This window comes from Rana temporaria, chromosome 2 (genome assembly GCF_905171775.1).
Source record: "Rana temporaria chromosome 2, aRanTem1.1, whole genome shotgun sequence".
NCBI classification, from domain to species: domain Eukaryota; kingdom Metazoa; phylum Chordata; class Amphibia; order Anura; family Ranidae; genus Rana; species Rana temporaria.
Window position 1 is genome coordinate 397,815,936 of NC_053490.1, and position 24,454 is coordinate 397,840,389.

General features: G+C 46.6%; 1 protein-coding gene across 2 annotated transcripts; it reads right to left on the reverse strand.

Annotated features, from left to right (window-relative positions):
- Positions 1–3,785, reverse strand: LOC120927428 (tigger transposable element-derived protein 1-like). Of its 2 annotated transcripts, none has more exons than XM_040338101.1 (4): positions 3,472–3,785; positions 2,911–3,363; positions 2,627–2,798; positions 1–2,518 (listed from the first exon to the last, which is right to left on the reverse strand). In XM_040338101.1, exon 4 carries the CDS (start codon positions 2,148–2,150, stop codon positions 189–191), a length of 1,962 nt encoding a protein of 653 aa, XP_040194035.1. In that variant the 5' UTR covers positions 2,151–2,518; positions 2,627–2,798; positions 2,911–3,363; positions 3,472–3,785; the 3' UTR covers positions 1–188. The 2 variants fall into 2 exon arrangements, with proteins under 2 accessions (XP_040194035.1, XP_040194034.1); XM_040338100.1 differs by having other exon boundaries at positions 2,911–3,082; positions 3,192–3,785.
- Between the last annotated feature and the right edge of the window lie 20,669 nt (positions 3,786–24,454).

The window sequence follows — 24,454 nt, forward strand, 5'->3', positions numbered from 1 at the left end:
GCAAAAATGTACTTAAAGTGAAGCAATACCTTTTTTCACTTCTAAATGTGTGCACTGCATTGCAATAGTCATTTACAAGCATAACTGATATGAATAATGCATTGATAACTAAAATAAACACAATATTCAAATAAAAATTGTAAGCTTACCCCATCTCGTTGTTGCAAGGCCAGAGCAGCTGAGATAATTCATTGTGGTAGGAAGGGTGAAGGCATACAGGTATCTTCTGTTTCACTAGTCAAATCTTCAAAGGCGAGACGCTTTCTTGCTGGCGAAATGGGTGTACTACAAGAAGAAATCAGAGTAGGAGCAGGACTTGATGGTGATGTCAGAGCTGGAAATGGACTGTCAGGTATGCAGGTATCTTCTGTTTCACAAGTCAAGTCTTCAAAAATGAGGCGCTTTCTTGCTGGAGAATTGGGTGTACTACAAGTAGCAATAGGAGCAGGACACGGTGGTGATGTCAGAGCTGGAAACAGACTGTCAGTTGATGATGATCCGCGTGCTGATGGACTTTTAGAAAAGTATGTTTCTATGGAGGTTTGAAGTGTAGCTCTCTTTTTCTCCCTGTAGATTTCTTTGTAACAGGCATAAGCCCCTGAGATGTTAGCATTGACTTTGGAACTTCTTTCAAAATCCCTATCATGCTTTTCAAATAGAGCCATGGCGCTATCAAGATGACGGAAAGCTTCAAAGAGAATTTTTGTTGTTAAACCTTCAGGCTGATGATCAATGATCTCAACCCCATCCTGCACATCTTCTTCTCTCTCCTCTTCAAGTTCTAGAAGATCTTCATTGCTGAGGGACTCTGTGTGGGACGCAAGCAGTTCAGCAACATCTTCTGGCTCCACTTCCAGCTCTAACTGCCTTGCCATATCTACAATATTTTCAGTAACAGTAGCTACATGATCTTCACAGCCTTCTGAATCATCAACTAACTGTGGGCATAATTTTTTCCAGGCCCTTTTCATTGTGGTTTCCTTTATGTCATTCCAAGCATCTCTTATAGTTTTAATGCAATCCAAGATGTTGTAGCTTTTCCAGAATTTGGATAGGACTTCTTTACCGTCTCCTTCTTCTTTGTCTATTGCTGCAATACACTTAATGAATGTTCTTTTTAAGTAGTTTAACTTGAAGGCGGCAATGACGCATTGATCCATTGGCTGCAGTAGTGAGGTAGTATTTGGTGGTAGGAACTGCACTCGAATGTTAGGGTTCAGCTCATCTAGTGTTCGAGGGTGTCCAGGGGCATTATCAACAAGCAGCAATATGTGGAAAGGGATATTGTTGTCCTTGCAATAGGCTTTCACCTCTGGAACAAAGCAGGTGTCAAACCAATCTTCAAAAAGGGCTGCAGTAACCCATGCTTTTTTGTTAGCTCTCCAATGCACTGGAAGCCTAGTTTTAACGTAGTTCTTCAAAGCTCTTGGATTTTCCCATCTGTAAATTAGCAAAGGCTTTAGCTTTAAGGTACCAGAAGCATTGCCACCTAACAGAAGGGTTATTCTATCTTTAGCTGGCTTGTAGCCTGGCATTGATCTTTCCTGTATTGCGATAAAGGTTCTTGCAGGCATCTTCTTCCAGAATAGACCAGTCTCATCCACATTAAAAATCTGATCCATGGAGTAGCCTCCATCTTGAATAATTTTGGCAAGCTCTCTTGGATAGCTTTCTGCAGCCTTATGATCTGCAGCAGCTGCCTCTCCTTGTATTTTAATGTTATGTAGGTTAGACCTTTTCTTGAACCTATCAAACCATCCACGGCTTGCAGAAAATTCTGCATCCTTTGCTGTCTCACCTTTCTTAGCCTTCAGGTCATTGAACAGACTTAAGGCTTTAGTTTGTATAATTGCCTGGTTGACAGGAACATGACGTGTAGTCTGATTTTCTATCCAAAGTATTAAGAGTCTCTCCATGTCTGCAACAATGCTATCTCTTTTTCGAATTGTTGTTGTGTTAACAGGTGTAGCACTCTTAATTTCTGCAAGAAGTTTTTCTCTGTTTTTTATGACGGTGTTAACTGTAGTCCGAGTGTAGCCTAGCCTTCGGCCAATTTCAGCTTGAGTTACACCTTCATCATACAACTTAATCATTTTAGCCTTCATATCCAAAGTAATTGATTTACAGCTTTTTTTGGTACTATCTGCCATTATTCAATGCGTACCTGGCAAGCAATGCTGGGCTGGCTGGCGGACACCTCTGGGCAATGCTGGGCTGGCACCTCTGGGTCTTGGTGCTGGCTGGCAGGCACCTCTGGGCCTTGGTACTGGCTAGTGGGTACCTCTGGGCCTTGGTACTGGCTGGCAGGCACCTATGTGCCTTGATGCTGGCTAGCAGGCACCTATGGGCCTTGGTGCTGGCTGGTGGGTACCTATGGGCCTTGATGCTGGCTGGTGGGTACCTCTGGGCCTTGGTACTGGCTGGCAGGCACCTATGGGCCTTGATGCTGGCTAGCAGGCAACTATGGGCCTTGGTGCTGGCTGGCGGGCACCTCTGGGCTGGCAGGCACGATGGGTACCTGTAACAATGAAAATAACAGTGGGGGGGTCAGGGGCTATGATGTGGGTCCAGGGCTGGTAGTGGGGGGGGGTCAGGGCCAATAGCAGGGGGGGCGTACGGTACTTACGATTATGCAGACTGTGGCTGGTGAACAGCTCTGGGCTGGCGGCACCTCTGAGCAGCGCTGGGATTGCTGACAGGCTGGTGGGTACCTCTGGGCCTTGGTGCTTGCTGGCAGGCACCTCTGGGCCTTGGTGCTGGCTGACGGGCACCTCTGGGCTGGCAGGCACGATGGGTACCTGTAACAATGAAAATAACAGTGGGGGGGGTCAAGGGGCTATGATGTGGGTCCAGGGCTGGTAGTGGGGGGGGGGGTCAGGGCCAATAGCAGGGGGGGCGTACGGTACTTACGATTATGCAGACTGTGGCTGGTGAACAGCTCTGGGCTGGCGGCACCTTTGAGCAGCGCTGGGATTGCTGACAGGCTGGTGGGTACCTCTGGGCCTTGGTGCTTGCTGGCAGGCACCTCTGGGCCTTGGTGCTGGCTGACGGGCACCTCTGGGCTGGCAGGCACGATGGGTACCTGTAACAATGAAAATAACAGTGGGGGGGTCAAGGGGCTATGATGTGGGTCCAGGGCTGGTAGTGGGGGGGGGTCAGGGCCAATAGCAGGGGGGGCGTACGGTACTTACGATTATGCAGACTGTGGCTGGTGAACAGCTCTGGGCTGGCGGCACCTCTGAGCAGCGCTGGGATTGCTGACAGGCTGGTGGGTACCTCTGGGCCTTGGTGCTTGCTGGCAGGCACCTCTGGGCCTTGGTGCTGGCTGACGGGCACCTCTGGGCTGGCAGGCACGATGGGTACCTGTAACAATGAAAATAACAGTGGGGGGGTCAAGGGGCTATGATGTGGGTCCAGGGCTGGTAGTGGGGGGGGTCAGGGCCAATAGCAGGGGGGGCGTACGGTACTTACGATTATGCAGACTGTGGCTGGTGAACAGCTCTGGGCTGGCGGCACCTCTGAGCAGCGCTGGGATTGCTGACAGGCAATGCTGAGCACCTATGCTGAGCACCTCTGGGCCGACAGGCAATGCTGGACTGGCTTGCTGGCAACGCGCAGGACGTTTTGCCTCTTCCCTCACAACTCTGGGCGGCAGCTCCGCCCTCCAGATCATACTGCAGCTGCGCGGCGCGGGAATGTCCGTAATTGCGAGGCACTTTACGTACACTTGCGGGCATGTCCGTACTCGCGAGTGTACGTAAAGTGAGTGTCCGCAAAGCGGGGTATGCCTGTAACACACAAATAATTAAATGTTACTATGTTTTTATTGAACACACCATGTAAACATTCACAGTGCAGGTGGAAAAAGTATGCGAACCCTTGGATTTAATAACTGGTTGACCCTCCTTTGGCAGCAATAACTTCAACCAAACGTTTCCTGTAGTTGCAGATCAGACATGCACAACAGTCAGGAGTAATTATTGACCATTCCCCTTTACAGAATTGTTTCAGTTCAACAATATTCTTGGGATGTCTGGTGTGAATCGCTTTCTTGAGGTCATGCCACAGCATCTCAATCAGGTTGAGGTCAGGACTCTGACTGGACCACTCCAGAAGGCATATTTTCTTCTGTTTAAGTCATTCTGTTGTTTATTTACTTCTATGCTTTGGGTCGTTGTCCTGTTGTAACACCCATTTTCTGTTGAGCTTCAGCTGGTGGACAGATGGCCTTAAGTTCTCCTGCAAATTGTCTTGCTAAACTTGGGAATTCATTTTTCTTTCGATGATAGCAATCCGTCCAGTCCCTGACGCAGCAAAGCAGCCCCAAACCATAATGCCCCCACCACCATACTTCACAGTTGGGATGAGGTTTTGATGTTGGTGTGCTGTGCCTCTTTTTCTCCACACATAGTGTTGTGTGTTTTTTCCAAACAATTTAACTTTGGTTTTATCTGTCCACAGAATATTTTGCCAGTACTGCTGTGGAACATCCAGGTGCTCTTGTGCAAACTGTAAACGTGCAGCAATGGTTTTTTTTGGACAGCAGTGGCTTCCTCTGTGGTGTCCTCCCATGAAATCCATTCTTGTTTAGTGTTTTACGTATAGTAGATTCGCTAACAGGGATGTTAGCATATGCCAGAGACTTTTGTAAGTCTTTAGCTGACACTCTAAGATTCTTCTTCACCTCATTGAGCAGTCTGCGCTGTGGTCTTGCAGTCATCTTTACAGGATGGCCAATCCTAGGGAGAGTAGCAGCAGTTCTGAACTTTCTCCATTTATAGACAATTTGTCTTCCCGTGGACTGATGAACAGCAAGGCTTTTGGAGATACTTTTATAACCCCCAAGGGCTTTCACACTGAGGTGATGCGCTGGCGGAAGGGAAAAAAAATCTCCTGCAAGCAGCATCTTTGGAGCGGTGAGAGGAGCGGTGTGTATAACCCTCCTTCACCGCTCCTTCCCATTGAAAACAATGGGACACAGCGGTAATAGCGCCGGCAATGCGCCTATGCAGAGGCGCATTGCTAGCGGTATTAACCCTTTTTCGTCCGCTAGCGGGGGTTAATACCGCACCACTAGCGGCTGAATACCACTGCAATTCCACGGCTATTCTGACGGTATAGAGCCGATAAAAATATCAGCGCTTTACCGCCACCGCACATGCTACCCCAGTGTGAAAGGGGCCTTAAGAAAATTGAATACGAAAATTGTATGGTGTATGGCCAGCTTAACTTTTGGCCAAAATTTATGACGAAAAATTACAAATTTGCTATTTTTTTTAACAGAAACTGAGAAAAATGCATTTGTTTTTACAAAATGTTTGGTTTTCTCTTTTATTTATAGTGCAAAAGAGAAAAAACTCAGTGGTGATTAAATACCACCAAAAGAAAGCTCTATTTGTATGAAAAAAAAGGACAAAAATTTCATATTGGTACAATGTTGCATGACTGAGTAATTGGTTAAAAGCCTTTACAGGCTATCAGTGCAAACTTCATAGTGAATGAGGGCCCTAGAATTATTACCCATTTGCGGTGATATGTAATATGTGTGGTGCAATTGTCATTTTCATATAAAGATACACTCGTCACACAGATTTTTCTGTTCTTATGTGAGTGTACATGTGGACAGGGGAATTCTATTTTTTTTTTTTTTTATTATAATTTTTTTTTTACTTTTAATTTTAATGTTTATTTTTTTCTAACTTGATCTCCCTCCATTCCACCTGTTGACGTTTCCCATGCCTCTCCTGGGTCTGCAGGTGGGACAGTGAAACCCAGCATACATGGCAGGGAAGGTCGGGCGGGGGGCAGTACCTTCGGCAGGCATTGGAAGTGATCAGGCGGCTTTACAGCAGCTATAGCAGCTGAGACTGTGTTTAAAATTTCTGTCTAACATCTGCCGTTTATGAACTGTGCTGGTAGACAGTTGATTACATAAAAGACAAACATAGTCTAATTTCAGCTAGAAGTCCACTCCTTTACAGTCTCTAAAGGAGCTTTATGGAAGGAACCCCAATCTGGTGGTTTCGGAGAGTGTGTAATGACTCTGGTACATTACAAGCCTTAAATAGGCTTACACATATTGCAGTGGCTATCCAGAAAGAGTTTTTTCTTTCCTACACTCTGGGCCAGATTCACAAAGGACTTACGACACGTATCTACTGATACGCCGTCGTATGTCCGAATGAGCGCCGTCGTATCTGTAGCGCTACCCCCGCAGGAGCCGCTGTTTGATTCAGGGTGGGCTTTCTAGGTTACCTTCTTGACTTGGTCTAGGGGGTGAATACTCTGAGTGTGAATAGAGAGAGAGTGAATGTCCAGACACAAATTCAGTTTCAAAGCTTTATTCCAAGGCCCAAACTGGCCAACATCAACAAGGCACACGACAGGAACAAAGCTGATGAGTGTAGAGCAACTTAGTATTAGGCCTTCAGATGTTAGGAGGGAGCACGCCTGCTCTCAGCAATGATGCAGATCAATTCGTCGCCACCCAATCAGGGTGGGTAAAGTGCCCCCGGACAGGCAGTTATCCCAGGCCTGGCAGCCGGAGCGTCATTTGCAAAAAAATCACTGGGAGGATACAGGCCTCTGCCACAGGCCTGCCTCAGGGCCTCTGCCACAGGCTGAACAATTTAGGATTTAGGAAATCAGTTTGAGTAAATCCTCCCAGTTAGTTCAATCAATGTCACCCACTGACAGCTTAAGCATACCTGTCATACAGTGCGGCGACTGGATCCCCGGTGGTTCGTCTAGGCCTTCCGGACAACCTCTGGTTCTAGGTTCTCCCGAGCCAATTCCCACCGCACAGCTCCCAGCTTGGGATCCTCTCAGCAACCGTTTGGGACCCAGCAAGCCGCTGGGGTCCCTCTCTAGTTAGGGTGCATGATGCACGACCTAGGCATGGCAGGATGCGGTGGCGGGGCCCATGGATGCGCGTACCCTGAAGGTGGGTACCGCACCTGGAACTTGGGCCCCACAAGAACAACCCGCCAAAAGCGGCCGCCACAGATATATCCCCCCCTCCCAGCATGCACAACGAGGGAAGAAAACCCCTGATTGGCTGCTGAAAGGAGGTGGATCCCCCCTGAACCCCTCAAGCGCCAACTGTCGCCCAGGGGTGTCAACACACCTCTGGCGTGCAGACTGACCTACAGAACAGATTCTGGGATTGGCAGCAGCGTGAATCTCCATAATTCGTGAATGGGAGTGATTAAGCCTCCCATTCCCCACTAATTTTAGTGTAACGCCCGTACTGAAAGTAAGGGGGCGCTACATATCTACGCCGTCGTATCTTGGGTGCATATTTACGCTGGCCGCTAGGGGCGCTTCCGTATATATCCGCGTTGAATATGCAAATGAGCTAGATATGCCGATTCACGAACGTACTTGTGCCTGGCGTATTAATATACGCTGTTTACATAAGCGTACGACCGGCGTAACTTTCCCCCTCATAAAGCAGGTGTAAGTCATGTTAACATATGAACGTCGGAACAGCGTCGTATTTTACGTTGTTTGCGTAAGTCGTACGTTAATGGGGCTGGGCGTATGTTACGTTCACGTCGACAAAGCATTGAGCCGACGTATCTTGGGGAGTATTTGCGACGTGACTCTGAGCATGCGCGTGCATGGGGTCATGGCTCATTGTAATACAACACGCCCACTGCCTTGATAATTTGAATTAGGCGGGCTTACGCCGGCCCATTTACACTACGCCGCCGTAACTTAGAGCGCAAGTTTTTTCTGAATGCGGTACTCGCCTCTCTAAGTTACGGCGGCGTAGTGTATATGAGATGCGCTACGCCAGCAGAATGTTAGGCCATTCTTTCTGAAACCGGGCCTTAGTTTTTCCTTCTTTCTGGGTATTATAGTCCCACAGGCGGCGCAACCTATTCAAAATGGTGGCCACTCGTTTCTTCCTGCGCATGCACGTCCGGAAGTGATGTCAGCAAGTAACCCATTTCACCCTCATCCAAGATGGAGCTGGTTGCCACAGATCGCTACTGCGCATGTGTGATGACGTCAATTCCTTAGCGATGGTGGCGGCGGATTTAAAAGGCTGCAGATGTCTCTATGAGATGGCTGGCGTTTTCTTCACATGGATATAGGTCCTTGCTGCTCCTGGGATTATTATTGCTGTCCAAGGTACCCGCAAAAAGAACTCAACGGGAATCCATTATTTATGCACTGGTCGTTGCTAACAGCAAATTTGCTACCAGTCAGAGTCTGTATGAGCATCCTGAACTCTATGACTACCACCTTCCGGATGGTTCAATGGGCCCAATGGCACACAAGAATACTGCAAAATTCCTTTCTAATGCAGTGGGATGGAGGATCAATGCTTCAGCAGATCTTCATTCACAGAGTGTTGAAGCAATCCATGTGGTGGTGTACACATTTCCACAATCTCAAGAGACACCGGCATATAGTCCCCCCGCAACCGGAGATAGTTACATCAGATGCCAGTCTGGAAGGTTGGGAAGCTCACGATCAAGACCAAGCGACATTGGCAATTTCAATCACAGGGAATGGTTTCAAATATACTGGAAATCAGAGCAGCCTCCCAGGCACTTCTGGCATTTGCTCCAACCTTGAAAGGCAAGAGTGTCCTGATATGCATGGACAACAAGGTAGCGGTAGCTTACATCTAGAAACGGGGGGGAATCAAGAGTCGCACACTTTTAAAGGAAATTCGCTCTATCCTAAAATACACTTAGCAGATCTGGGAGCCATATATGTCCCAGGAACATAGAACCTTTTAACCGACAACCTGAGCAGGAACTTTGTGTCAAACAACGAATGGTCCCAGAGTCAGCAAGCCATTTTCCTCCTGAGCGAGACTTGGGGAATTCCAGGAATTGACCTGGCAGCAACACTTGTGAATACCAAGTGTCAGAGATACCTAGCAAGAGTCTTTTACCCCTCAGCCGAGGGAGTAGACTGCCGTGGGATTTCCAGCTGGGCTATATCTACCAGCGATCGTGGGTGGCTGGCTGACATTACGGTCACACACAGGTCCTTTTTTACCCCTTTATACATGTATAGAGCCATGACAGGTCCTTTTAAACTCCTATATACATGTATAGAGCCATGATCGGTCCTCTTTATATTCCTACATACATGTATAGAGCCAGGACAAGTCCTCTTTATACTTATATATACACGTATAGTGCCATGACCGTTATACCCCTATACATGAATAGAGCCATGACAGGTCCTCTTTATATTCCTACATACATGTATTGAGCCATGACATGTCCTTTTATACTCCTATATACACATGCATAGAGCCCCAAAGGGTCCTTTTATACTCCTACATACATGTATAGAGCCATGACAGGTCCTCTTTATATTCCTACATACATGTATTGAGCCATGACAGGTCCTCTTTATATTCCTACATACATGTATTGAGCAAAACTTGAAGAGGAGATATGGACAGCCGCACACCAAAAAAACCTTAAAAAGGTAGCCCTTAATGGTAAAAAGGAAAAAAGCACTACAAAACACATCAAGCAGTGGGGTATATAGCTGATGCGTTTCGCACTAGGGTTCAGTGCTTCGTCATAGCTAAGACTAAGCACTGAACCCTACTGCGAAACGCATCAGCTATATACCCCACAGCTTGCTGTGTTTTGTAGTGCTTTTTTCCTAACTTTTTAATTTTTTTTTGGTGTGCGGCTGTCCATATGTCCTCTTCAAGTTTTGCTTTGTGCATTGCCGACACCCATTTGTTCCTGAGAGGACACTGATTGCACAGGGCACTCACCTGGAGCGGCAGTTTTCTCCTTCCCATCTATATAGCTATACCCGATTTTGAATCAAATAATCTTTTTACTTTTATATACAAACAACAAAAACAACATACAACCCAGCCGTATTGAAAGGGAAAAAAAACACACAACCCCCGCCCCCTCGATCCCCATGAAAATCCTTAACCCCTTGAGAGCCAGATCACACTGTTGTAATGCGTCAACTCCTGTTGCATTAACGTGGATGTAAATTCTCACATATACCCAGTGAACTGAACAGACCCAGATAATACACAGAGATTAAACAAATCTCCCTACATAAGTTTTACATGTATATCCGCAGTCTTCCGCTTTATAAAATGTTTAGAAAGTGCACATCCTGTTAGAATTTTCTCTTCCTGATTCACCTCTGGGTGTGGATTCTTGCCATACAATGGGAGACAGCTGATTGGAGGAAAGGCACGCACCCCTCTCCACAGCTTTTTTCTAGCCAATTTATGGGTTTAGAATAGGCATTCCTGATAGTTTTTTTTTTAAAGAATGTTTGAAATGGAGTGGCTCATTGTCTATCAGATGTTGGTAAGGTCTGTAAGCAATGTAATCTTGACTGGAGTGTAATTGAAGATGCTATATTGTCACCCATATTTTGAAATGCTGTTTTTACCTTAAAAGAGTTTTCTCTAAGTGGTATAAAAGCAAACATAGACTCCATAGAAATGAATCTGTACTGCTCTGTATTCAGCCTGGATGAGGTTGTGTGATGCATAGAGAAAATAATATTAACAAAACGGAAGCTGCCACACAAAACATTTTCGATTCTTGGTTCCAGTTTGTATTATGCTAATAATTGTTAAGTGTCAATCTTTCAAAGAAAATCTTTAAGAAAAGAATCATTATTGAAATGGATGTTCAGTAAATTAATAGCTAAATATACTGCTGATAAAAGTTTTAGAAGATATAGCACACTGCAAGCATGCATGGGAATGTGTTTTACTAAATGGGATTTTAATAATAATTTGAGTATGAAAAGTTGATATATGAAAAGGATGGTATAAGATAAAAAAATATAAATGCTCATAGCATCTAATCAGCTTCCAGCAGCCTGAAATAGAAGTGTGATTTCTGATTAATTGGTATAGAAAATAATAAAAAAAAAAATCCTTTTAGTACACTTTTCATACATCAGCCACAATCTCTTGCTTGATTCAAATTGGCATTAAACATTTAGTATTGGGAAAAGCCAACAATGGGGGGCGTGGCCTGGACATGGCTGAGTGAGGCTGTTTCGTTACTGAGCTCCCTGCCTTGAACCCCCTTTTACCGGCCAAAACTACCTTAAACTAGGCATGCAATCTGTCAAGAAGCGCAGCATTAAAGCTACTGCCCGGGTGACCCGATCTGGAGCGGCGGCGGGTGATTTACACCGGTATTTCCAGCTCAGACCGCAGAAATCGCCTGGGGCCAGAGCGACGGCACCACGAGGCACAGCACGTGGGGAACTGACTGAAGACCAGGAGCACAGTGTGTGGGATCTTCTCCCTGCGGGCCCGGACGTACCTCTTGAACCACTGTTGACACCGGAGCCTTCCGACCTGACCATGGCGTCCCCGGCCTCCTCCCCGGGGGGTCCCTCGGCGGACCAGGAAATGTGTGCCCTCCTGCAGGCCCTCCCCACGAGAACAGAGATTGAAGCGCTCATACTGAAATTAGAGGAGACGCACCGCCGTGATTTCCAGGAGGTGAAGGCGGAGGTATCCACGCTCACAGACAGAGTGTCGTCGGGCGAGACATCGCTCGCGGCGCTGGAGCAGCGGGTGTCGGGCCTGGAGAGGGCCAGAGACCAACACCCGGACACGGCAATCGCCCTACAGCTCCACCTGGAGGATGTTGAAGACCGGAGCCGCCACAACAACCTGCGGCTCCGGGTATACCGGAGACGGTGAGTGCGGAGGCCCTAGATGGCAGACTACAAGGCCTGTTCCGCGACATTCTGGAGGAACCAACGGAAGTGGTTGAGGTAGACCGAGCACATAGAGCCCTAGGCCCCAGAGCAGCAGACCAGGACAGGCCCCCGAGACGTAATGTGCAGATTGCTGAGATATGCACAAAAAAAAAGCGAATCGTCCGGCTGGCATGGGAGCGCGGTGAGGTTGTGATTGACGGCGCCCAGGTCAAAGTTCTGCCGGACCTTTCCAGGGCGACGCTGCGTCGCAGGGCGATGCTGAGGCCCATCCTGGACCTGGCAAAGGAGCACGGCTTCACCTACAGATGGGGCTATCCACTATCGGTTACCTTCCGGAGAGATGGACTGGCCTACACCCTGCAGATCTCCCCGGCCTCTTCCAGTTTATGGGGACTGACCAAATCCTGGTCCCGGACTAGTTGCAGATCCTGCCACGCTCGATCGGGAGATCAGGACCCTCCAACTTCAGAGATCCGGCACAACCCTGCCAGCAACGACAGGGAAGACGACGACGGAGAGCGCCGTCAGGAGGGGAGCCGCGTGACTGAACAGTGAGTAGGCCCTGGGCTGCAATCCACCACCCGCTTCTTCTTTTTTTTTTTCCTGAATCTGTGACACTGTCATGCAGCCCTGACCTACTCTTGGGAGTCACTACTGCTCATGTTGTTCATTCAGTTTTATCTTTTGCTTGATTTTCCCCTTTCGATACATCCCGCTTACTATGGGGAGCACTGGCGAACACCTTACAGGATCAGCCGTCATCCCATCCGGGACCTGCATCCGATGCTTCACGCCAGGGGAGTGGGGAGGGGGATGGCACCCAGCCCCAGCCGTTTTATGGCGATCACCCCCACGGTGCTCGACCTCAGGCCCATTTGGTTCAAGCGCTCCCTGCTAGATTTGAGGGCTCCCGCGTTGTTAGGACGCGCCCTACTGCTACGGGATTTGCTCTGCCCTCCCTCCGTGCTTAGGATGCCTCCATACCCCGCTCCCCATTGGGGCACGCCATGGTAGCCCTCCTCCCGCTGGGCTGACATGTTTAACCACCCCCCTGGGGGGGTATGGGGGTGATGATGGCGGCTTCATTGACTGCACAACACGCTCAGATCCATGATGTGCCGCACATTGGATCACTGAACACCGGAGAAGCGGAGTGTTGGTGGGGGAGCTATGGGGGGAGGGGAGGTGACTTGACTCATGAGGAGCCACCTTCGGGTGACTCCGGGGGCCTGTTATAAAGTTGTTATGTTGTGGCTTTATGAGACATGCGAGGGAGAGCCTGATCGGGGGAAACGAGACAGTTGAACTCCATTGCACCGAGGTCTGCGGCCTGCTTGACCATTGAAGGACACGCTTTAGAAGGGGAGGGGTGGTGGCATTGAATGGAATTCAAATGTATATGATGTGGGTTGCTGGAGATGGCCTTAATTGCATAATGTTTAGAAGTTATTCCTGTCCCTCACAAGGGTTGTTATTATAAATTGCTAGAGGGGGCGCTGTTGCAATCTGTTTGCTTGTTTGTAATGTTCTTGGGTCCTAACTGTTGCTCCTATATAGATCCTTTTATTATTTTTCTTACCGGGTGACTGATTGTAATGATTGTATTGCTTTCTTAGATACCACTATTGTTACTGGCTGGGGGGGGGGGATGGGATCCGGGTGCTCACCCCGCTGGTCCTGTCTATCCACCTACCCACACCTAGGCCTGCCCTCGTCTTTCAGTTTATTTCTGGAGAGCGCTCTAGCCATTTGGGCTAACTTAGTTTCCTTTCTTTTTTTGCCACACGCCCTAGTGCTGGCTTCCTAACCTGTACTTCTACCTGTATTTCTTGCCTTTCTTTTTTTCCACTTCATAGCTTCCTGACCCTGTACTTCTGAGGGGCTCATCCCCCTCTCCCCTACCCCTTTTCATACCCCAGTTCCCTTAAGCCCTCTTCCCCCTCGAGTCGCGAGCATGGACACGCTGAAAGTAGTGTCGTTGAATGTCAAGGGACTGAATATCCCGGAAAAGAGGAGAATTCTCCTCCACGATATGCGCCGTTTGGGAGCGGACGTGGTTCTGCTCCAGGAGACGCACTTCAGGGACAATAACCTACCCGTATTGAAGAATAGGTTCTACCCCACAGTATATCACTCCCAATACACAGCAGCAAAATCTAGGAGGGTTTCCATCCTTATCTCAGCTAGAGTCCCGTGGATCCTTGAAGAGGTGAAAACAGACACGGAGGGTCGCTCACTACTCCTGAAGGGACGCATAGGGCAGACGCAAATCACCATTGCGAATCTCTATGCCCCGAACGACCGCCAAGACAGATTCCTATCGAGACAATTAGACCGACTGACACGTTTCATGGAAGGCCAACTCATTGTGGGAGGGGATTTTAATGTTCCCCTATTACCATCAGAGGACACCTCAACCGGATGATCCTCTGCCTCAGGGGACTTCCGTAAATGTATTCATGCGGCACTTCATGCAGCCCAGCTGGTGGATGCTTGGTGCCACCTTCACCCTGGAGAGAAGGATTATACCTTCTTCTTCAAACCACACCAGTCCTACTCAAGGATTGATTTTTTCTTGATTCCCCACCGACATCTTTCGGCGGTTAAAAACGCCTCGATCGGTTCTATTATGTGGTCAGACCATGCTCCGATTATACTGGTCTATAGCCTGACGGATGCCCTGACGAATCAGAGACACCCCTGGAGGCTCAACGAGAGCCTGCTGCAAGACGATAGCAGAGGTAGTGAGGGAAATAGGACATTACTTTAGCACAAATTCCACCGAGGACAGTGACCCAGGGGTGGAATGGGAAGCCCATAAGGCTGTGGTGAGGGGCATTTTCATCAAGCACGGAACGCGGCTAAAGAAGCAGAGAACCGAGCAACTCAACTCCCTGCTTCTGAAGTTACAGACCCTTGAGGCCCAACACAAGCGAGTTCAGATAGTACAAGTGATCTCTGATCTGAACACCACCCACAAACAAATCACGGATTTGCTGCAGTATAGAGCCAAGGCAGCTATGCAGCTCTGTAGACGGAAAGTCTACGAATCGGGCAATAAGTGTGGGAGGATGTTAGCCCAGGCGATTCGATCACAATATTTAGCATCATACATACCACATATTGTCACACACGAAGGGCGCAAAGTATCTGTCCCCCAACAAATCTCAAAGGAATTCGAAATTTTTTACCATGATCTATACAATCTTCCCCCCTCATCCCTAAACCAGGACATGGATCGGACTTCGGACTACCTGACTGCCTCTCGCATACCGGCCCTTACGTCTGACATGGCAGAGATGCTAGATGAACCAATCACCTTACCCGAAGTTCAGGCGGCCCTGAAATCCTCTAAACCTGGTAAAGCCCCCGGACCGGACGAACTTACTACCTCCTATTATAAGGCCCTGCTCCCATCTTTGGGAGATCGCTTGCTGCGCCTATTTAATACCCTGGGGACTGGAGGTAAATTTCACATCTCCACCCTGCAGGCACAGGTGGCAGTGATCCACAAGGAGGGCAAGGACCCGGGTCAATGCGGCAGCTACCGCCCCATATCACTGCTAAACATGGACATTAAGTTGTTCACAAAGGTGATTGCCTCTAGGATCCAGCAACACCTCCCTGACTTGATACACCTCGACCAGGTGGACTTCGTCCTGTCCAGGGAGGCTAGAGATAATACGTCCAAAGTACTGAACCTGCTACATGTTGCCAATGTCACAAAAACACCTTCCGTCTTCATAGGGACGGACGCCGAAAAGGCGTTCGACCAAATGAACTGGCGGTTCATGTTCACCACTCTTAGGCATATAGGACTTGGACAGAAGATGCTGAACTGGATAACGACGGCCTACACGAACCCGACGGCTAGGGTGAGGGCGAACGGCACACTATCTGACCCATTCCCGATTACTAACTGGACCAGGCAGGGCTGCCCGCTATCGCCCTGCTATTTGCTTTGTCCCTGGAACCCTTCCTACGTCACGTCAGACTGAACCCAGACATTACGAATGCTGCCCCTAGAGGCCAATACAGCAGGACGGACAGATATTAAGAAGGACTGCCTCCTAACTATGTTGATTCTTCAGAATCCTAGATGGGCTGGCAATGGTGTTGTGTCTGGTCGGTGTATCAATTGAGTTTAAAAGTGCATACAGATTGGAAAAATCTCTCTCTTGCTTCTCTTTGCCTCATGGCTCTCTCTTGCGATTTTGAGCCCAGCTGACAAGACAATATCTAGAGGATGACCTTTACGTAACTTTAATTGATGTTTTTGTATTTCATATGCTCTGTAATATTTTCCTTTAGTGTTTTTATGTTAGCATTTCATATTTTCTTTGTAAATAAATAAGACTTTGTTTTATTAAGCAGTGTGGTTATTTTCATAGCTAACCTTATACCTTATATCATTTTACTATCACCAGTAACATTATCAGAGTTTTAATAGACGAGCTAACTATAGGAATAGGAAAGTTAATAATTGTATGTGTAGCGCCTGTGTACTTATCAGTACAGGTGCTATGTAAAATCTAGTGGGATGAGAGACTTACTTGCTCTCATCTGTGTTTGATTTAGTTAAATTTGGCTGTCGCCAACCCCGAGCTGTCCTGTGGGTCACTCTGTTCTCCAGAGATGCTGTCTCATCTCTGGACGGTAGGTGGCGCCAGAGGGGTTCGGGCGGAGTCGCTTTTCCTCAGCAGCCAATTAGAGGAGTTTTCCCTCGCGGAGCATGCTGGGGAGGAGTATTTCTGTGGTGGAGGCCTTGGCTAGGGGTTCTTTGCGGGTTCCTGGTTCCAGGTGCGGCACCCACCTTTAGGGTGTGCGCACATCACGGGCCCCAGCGATATGGCCTACCAGGCCGGGGCGCACGTGCTACGCGGAGTTCCTGACTCTGGGCTTCTAAGGCCAGAGCAACTGATGCTACAAAGGGGCCCCAGTGACTTACTGGGTCCCCCCATCTCTATTGAGAAGATCCCAAGCTGGGTGCTGTTCGGTGGGGGATCGGTCTGAGGAGAACCCGGAGGCAGGTGATCCAACAGGACTTGAACGAACCTTTGGGGATCTGGGTGACCGGACACTGGCAGGTTGTATGCGGCAATCCTAAAAATATATACTGGGAGGATTCGCTCTACTATCCAAACCTTATACTAGGCAGAGGTCTCATCTTTAAACCTTATACTAGGCCTGTGGCAGAGGTCTCATCTTTAAACCTTATACTCTATTAGAGCCAAGTCTGTGGCAGAGACTTGTTCCTTTCCCAGAAGTTTAAGTAGCGCTCTGGCTGCCAGGCCTGTGAGAGAGGTCTGTCCGGCTGGAGTGGCGACGTGAGAAAGTATAACTATTGAAGGCAGGACTGCTTTCTTTATCCAAGGCCTGAATCTGTGAAGTTGTTCTCTTTTGACCAACCTATGCTGTCTACCTCAAGTTGACTGTTGGTCGTGTTGACCAGGATTAATAAAAGCATTGAAAACTTCAGTCAACTGTTTGGACATTGCGTCATTGCTCTCACTGCCGTCATCACCCCTAGACACACCACAGAGGTAACTTAAATACGCCGATCCCAAATCTAATCAGCGGTTTCTCTGGGGGTAAGCGATACATATGGAATAAATAGAGGGAATCCATAATAACCACCTGGGGAATATTTATTTCACCATGTTTGTTAAAGACAGCGAGCCAGATCCACAGTGAGAGTACGCCGGCGTATCTACTAATACGCCGGCGTACTTTCAAATTACCTGCGTCTTATTGAATCCTCAAACCAAGATACAACGGCATCTGGGTTTGATCCGACAGGCGTATGGCTTTGTACGCCTTCGGATCGTAGATGCAATACTTCGGCATCTGCTGGGTGGAGTTTGCATTGTTTTCCGCGTCGGGTATGCAAATTAGCTATTTCCGACGATCCACGAACGTACGCGTGGCCGTCGCATTCTCTTACGTCGTCTCTAGTCGGCTTTTTCCGGCGTATAGTTAAAGCTGGTATTTTGCGGCATTTAGTTAGATTTGCCATGTTAAGTATGGCCGTCGTTCCCGCGTCGAAATTTAAATTTTTTTTTTTTGCGTAAGTCGTCCGTGAATCGGAATGTACGTAAGTTCCGTCTCAGTTAAAAAAATTACGTCCTAGCGACGTCATTTAGCGCAATGCACGCCGGGAAATTTCGGGACGGCGCATGCGCAGTTCATTCGGCGCGGGGACGCGCTTCATTTAAATGAAACACGCCCCCTACCCGCCGATTTGAATTACGCGCCGAGAGATACACTACGCCGCTGTAACTTACGGCGTGAATTCTTTGTGGATTCAAAGAATTAAAAAGTAAGTTACAGCGGCGTAGCGTATCTCACATACGCTGCGCCTATCTAAATGTATGTGGATCTGGCCCAGCATGTCTATATTTCTCTATGTTTTTTGCTTCTCCCCTCTGTTAAACAAAATAGAGTCAGACAGAGTCTAATAGCCCCACGTTTGTGTTCCATTGAGTGGTAGGAGCTAAAAAAACTGATATTAGTTTGAGTTAATAGTTTTCAACAACATCAACGTCCCATTCACCGGTCTTGATATGTACCTGTAAAACATAGCCTAAAGGGATAATTTATTATTATTATCCTCTTCTCCAATAAACAACTTTATGTGTATGTATATACATATATATTGTGTACATTTACTTATGTTCATTAAAAGCTTGTATTTCTGATGTTCTAATCTTGACTCATGGATCATCCACATACCTCAACCAATGACTTGGTGTTATTTCCCTGAAAGAATTCAAGGCTCTTGTTTTCACCTTGTCCAAGTACAGGCTGCAGTGGCAGATACTGGTGATATCATAGCACAGCCATGTTTCTGTATGTAAAAGTTTTCCATTTACTTGAAATAGGGGGTGTTGAGACAAAGGTCTACCATGGAAAATACTTGGTCTGGCTTGAGTTCTTTTCCACTGTCAAGAGTATTATCTTGTTTCAGATATTTTTCTTAGCCTGCACACACCATAATTTTTTTTAAAACTGAGCAGCACAGAAGGAGTTCACTGTGCTATCTGAGATTAGTACAGCGATCTCCCCGCTAAGCTCACGGGTCAGATGCGAATTGAAGGCTGGTTTTCCAGCATGTCCGTTCGACAGAAGCCAGCTGTTCAGCCAGCTTCTGTCTGATAGGCTGGTTTACACATGGGCAGAATGTCAACCGGCTTTTAGTTGAACCATCTAATAGCAGACGATACTCAGCCCACGTGTACCAAGTTTTACAGTCTCAGTAGTCTACATAAGTAAAAAGGAATGTGACATCATAGAACACCATTGTTTTTTCTGGCTCCTTGGAAGGAGGTGCTTTGGCACTGGACAGGATGGCTATACCCATGGGCAGAGTTATTCAGTCTCATCTACCAGTATGTGGTTGTTTTGTATGGAAGATCCTGTAGCTGTGATGATATTCTCCACATGGACACATTGGGGTGCCACAGCAAAATGCAGTCTCTTACCTAAGACTTCCTTATTTGGCATAATAAGCTCCCTGTCTGAAAGGTTCTTTGCCCAAGTGTCCTTATTGCTTTGGGTATTCCGCTATCATGTGTTCTCCTCCAGGTTAGCTCCTCTGTTCTGTTATTATTACTGGTCTTTAGTAGCAAGTTGATGAATTTGTTGATCTGTCTTTGCTTGCTCTAACATGTTGGGCTAGTTGAGCTCATTCTGTAAATTCTACCACACATTCTAGGATAATAGCAGGTAGTTTGGATGCCAGTCTCTATTAAATTTCATCAGTTTTGTCTTTTGTGTCTTGGGGAAATTGGTCTGTCTCACCTTAGCAACCTAGCACATTTGCAGCTGTTTTTGAGCCCTTTGTAAAATCATATTGGCCCAGTGACTTTTTACAGTGGAATCTAACTACAAACTGCTAGGGGCTTATAATGTCAACATGAGGTTGAAGCATGTATGGTTACTGTAATCTGCCAAATGTCTTGCAATTTTCTCATATTCCTGGACCAGTTTTGGGGTATACACCCTATAATGATTGCCAATACGTAAAGAATGCTGGGGTATTTCCTGACCCTTTGGGCGAAGATGTGGCTTAGTAATCTATGAAGTGTCTTCAACACTACAGAACAAGTCCAGTTGAATTTGACTAACCACTACTATGACCTGAATAAATGAGATCCTTCACACTTTGAACAGGATATAAGGGGAAATTTCCCCAATGAAAACATAGACACCAATTATGTTCCATTTAGACCAGTAACATTCAGCAAAATGTGTGGTAATTTAATTCAGGTAGCACATGATGTGAACCATCTGTGTAGGCCCCATCGGACTTTTTCTGTCTAAATTTCCGACAGCAAAAATTTGAGAGCTTGTCGGAAATTCCGATTGTCTGTGTGCAATTCCGACGCGCCAAAAAACCTGCATGCTCTGAATCAATTCGACGCATGCTCGGAATCATTGAACTTCATTTTTCTCGGCTCGTTGTAGTATTGTACGTCACCGCGTTGTTGACGGTTGGAATTTTGTGTGACCATGTGCATGCAACACAAGTTTGAGACAAAATTCTGTCTGAAAAAAATCCAAGTTTTTCTTGTCGGAATTTCCAATTGTGTAGGCGGCATAAGTGATGGTAAATCCCAACTGAGAGAATCCATAGCTGTCACAAGAGTGTCCTCTTTGGAAGATCTCTCCTCTATTCCTGTTCTGGTGGAATACTTTTACTCTCTGTGATAATGATAAACAGGACAAATAGAGATGCTGAATCTCATTAATGGGGGTACAGACAGCAATTAAAAACCTGACAGGTATTATCATTTCTCACCTCTCTATCCAAGAAAAAAAAAAAAAGTTTTGCCTTTGGTTATACTTTAATGCAAGATGTCTAATCTGACCCTTAAAACGTGGACCCTTAAAATTTGTCAGCTTGTAACACTTACTCTGTAATGTAAAAAAATATATATATTGGGCCAGATTCAGAAAGGAGTTACGACGGCGTATCTCCAGATACGCCGTCGTAACTCTGAGTGTGAGGCGTCGTATCTTGGCGCCTGATTCAAAGAATCAGATACGCCAGAATTTGTCTAAGATACGACCGGCGTAAGTCTCTTACGCCGTCGTATCTTAGTTGCATATTTATGCTGGCCGCTAGGGGCGCTTCCGTAGATTTACGCGTAGAATATGCAAATGAGCTATATACGCCGATTCAGAAACGTACGTGCGCCCGGCGCATTGATATACGCCATTTACGTAAGGCTTTTGTCGGCGTAAAGTTACCCCTGCTATATGAGGCGTAGCCAATGTTAAGTATGGACGTCGGAACAGCGTAGAATTTTACGTGGTTTACGTCATTTGCGTAAGTCGTACGCGAATAGGGCTGTGCGTAAGTTACATTCACGTTGAAAGCATTGACTATTTGCAACGTGATTTTGAGCATGCGCACTGGGATACGTTCACGGACGGCGCATGCACCATTCGTTAGGAGCGTTAATTACGTGGGGTCACGAGTCATTTACATACAACACGCCCACTACCAGCCTACTTTTAATTACGCGGGCTTACGCCGGCCCATTTACACTACGCCGCCGTAACTTAGGGCGCAAGTTCTTTCTGAATACGGGACCTAGTGAGGCCACTAAGTTACGGCGGCGTAGTGTATCTGAGATACGCTACGCCCACCTAAAGATAGGCGATTCTATCTGAATCTGGCCCATTGCCTATAGTTTCACTTCCCTACCACATTGCGGGAAAAAAAAAAAAATATTAAATTTTAAATTAAATTGAACTATTTAAATTCAAAGGCAATCTGTTTGCCTTAAAAATGAACACCAGTCAAGCAATACATGTAAAAGTGTCTTAAAATCCGGGCTGGGAACTCCCTGCAGATTACAGTATAAGGCCTATCAAACTGGAAGTCCAGCAATCATATGAAGATGCAAGGCAGGCCGAGAACACTGCTGCAAATTGCATTAGAAGATACCAAAAAAAAAGCTTTGCAACAGATTAACAAAAAAAGTTTGCATAGAGTTAGTCATGTTGGCAAAAAAAACAAAAACAAATAGATTTAGCTGACATCACGTTTCCTGCTAAAAGAATAGGTTTACTGCAAAGCTGTTACTTTGTGAATTACTAATGCTAGAGAGTTTTTTCCAAAAGAAAAACTGTTGTAACTGCTTAAAATGTTTTAGTTGAAGTTGGGCTTTAAAGCGGGGGTTCACCCTATTAATAAAAAAAAAAAAAAAATTTTTTTCCTCTAGCATAAAATGAGGCATAGTAGCGCGAGCTACAGTATGCCTGTCTTTATTTTCTTATCCCCGTACTCACTGTGCAATCGTAGAGACAAGATTCCGACTCCCCTCGGGGAATGGGCGTTCCTATGGAGAGGGAAGGTGATTGACGGCCGGCTCTGGCACGTCACGCTTCTCCGGAAATAGCCGAAATAGGACTTGGCGCTTCACGGCGCCTGCGCATAGTCTGTGCGCAGGCGCCGTATAGCGCCGTGAAGAGCCGAGACCTGTTCCGGCTGTCTTCGGGGAGCGTGACGTGCCAGAGTAGGCCGTCAATCACCTTCCCTCTCCATAGGAACGCCCATTCCCCGCGGGGAGTCGGAATCTTGTCTCTACGATTGCACAGTGAGTACGGGGCTAAAAAAATAAAGACAGGCATACTGTAGCTCGCGCTACTATGCCTCATTTTATGGTAAAATGTTGTCATGGAGGGTGAACCACCGCTTTAAGGTGGTTGTAAAGGCTGAAGTCTTTTTACGTTAATGCATTCTATGCATGAAGGTTAAAAACCTTGAGTATGCAGCTGCCCCCACAGTCCCCCTAATACTTACCGGAACCCAATCACCTTAACTTGTTTGTGTTTTACTCTACCATAAAAAGCATTACAATCGCATAAGTAACTATGTAAGATCAAAAAGTCTTTATTACATGTATGAAAAAAGTATAACATTTACACATTAAAATCAAGAATTTCTAAAAATAGTCCATTACAATGGCTTAACTGTAACTATGGTATTTTACCCATACTATTGAGCATGACATATAGTTTTGATGCTATATACAGTGGCCCAGATTCAGGTAGGGGCGCGCACTGATACGGCGGTGCAGCGTATCGTTTTTACGCTACGCCTCCGTAAATTACTGGAGCTACGCTGCATTCACGAAGCATTTGCTCCGTAATTTGCTGCGGCGTTTCGTAAAAGGGGCCGGCGTAAGCACGCGTAATTTAAATGATCCCGTAGGGGGCGTGGATCATTTAAATTAGGTGCGTTCCCGCGCCGAACGTACTGCGCATGCTCCGTCGGGAAAATTTCCCAACGTGCATTGCGGTAAATGACATCGCAAGGACGTCATTGGCTTCGACGTGAACGTAAATGGCGTCCAGCGCCATTCACGAACGAGTTACGCAAACGACGCAAATTTTGAAAATCGCGACGTGGGAACGACGTCCATACTTACCATTGGCTGCGCCTCCTAATAGCAGGAGCAGCCTTACGGCTGAATCGGCGTAAGTGTGCGCCACCTAGCGGCCAGTGTCAGAATGCACCCTAAGATACGACGGCATAAGAGACTTATGCCAGTTGTATCTTAGGCTACAGTCTGCGTATCTAGCTTTCTGAATACAGAAAGTAGATACGCCGGCGCTACTTAGCAATTACGCTGCGTATCTATGGATACGCAGGCGTAATTGCTTTCTGAATCTACCCCAGTATATATTATAGCTATTACCACCACTATTTGGTTTAATGGATTAACTGTCCTCTTCACATTACAATGTTACACTAGAAATGCTTTGTATTATCAACTTACTATATGTAGAACATCCATACTAACACTGCTATTTTACCTTCATAGCCCTTGGTGGCTACTTTGCCTGCTCCCACACTCGCCCAGGGGGAGCCCTTTTAAACTCCCTCTCATGGGATTTTCCATCTGTGGTGTATCTGATATTTAACTGCTTGCTGACCAGCGCGCGATTATATATATGTCGGCAGCATGGCACGAACAGACAGAAGGACGTATATATACGTCCCATTTAAGATCTCTGCACTGCGGGCGAGCGCCGCAAGCTCCGTGAGCACGACCGCGGGTCCCACGGACTCGATCGCCGCTGGGATATCTGTAATCGTCTCATGGTAAGGAAGAACAGGGAGATGCTAATGTCTGCCTACAGACAATGATAATGATCACAAATTCCTGTAATCGGAAGCAGTGATCACTGTCTTGTGACATGTAGCCCATCCCCCCTTCAGTAAGAATCACTCACTAGGGCACACTTAACCCCTACAGCGCCACCTAGTGATTAACCCCTTCCCTGCCAGTGTCATTTTCACAGTAATCAGTGCATTTTTATAGCACTGATCGCTGTAAAAATGACAATGGTCCCAAAAATGTGTCAAAAGTGTCCGATGTGTCTGCCATAATGTCGCAGTCACAATAAAAATCATGGTAAAAAAAAAATAATAATAATGAAAATGCCATAATTCTATCCCCTATTTTGTAGACGCGATACCCAATCAATATACGCTTATTGCGATTTTTTTTTACCAAAAATATGTAGAAGAAAACGTATCGGCCTAAACTGAGGATATTTTTGGGGGATATTTATTACAGCAAACAGTAAAAAATATTGCTTTTTTCAAAATTGTCGCTCTATTTTTGTTTATAGCGCAAAAATAAAAACCACAGAGGTGATCAAATACCACCAAAAGAAAGCTCTATTTCTGGGGGAAAAAAGGACATAAATTTTGTTTGGGAGCCCC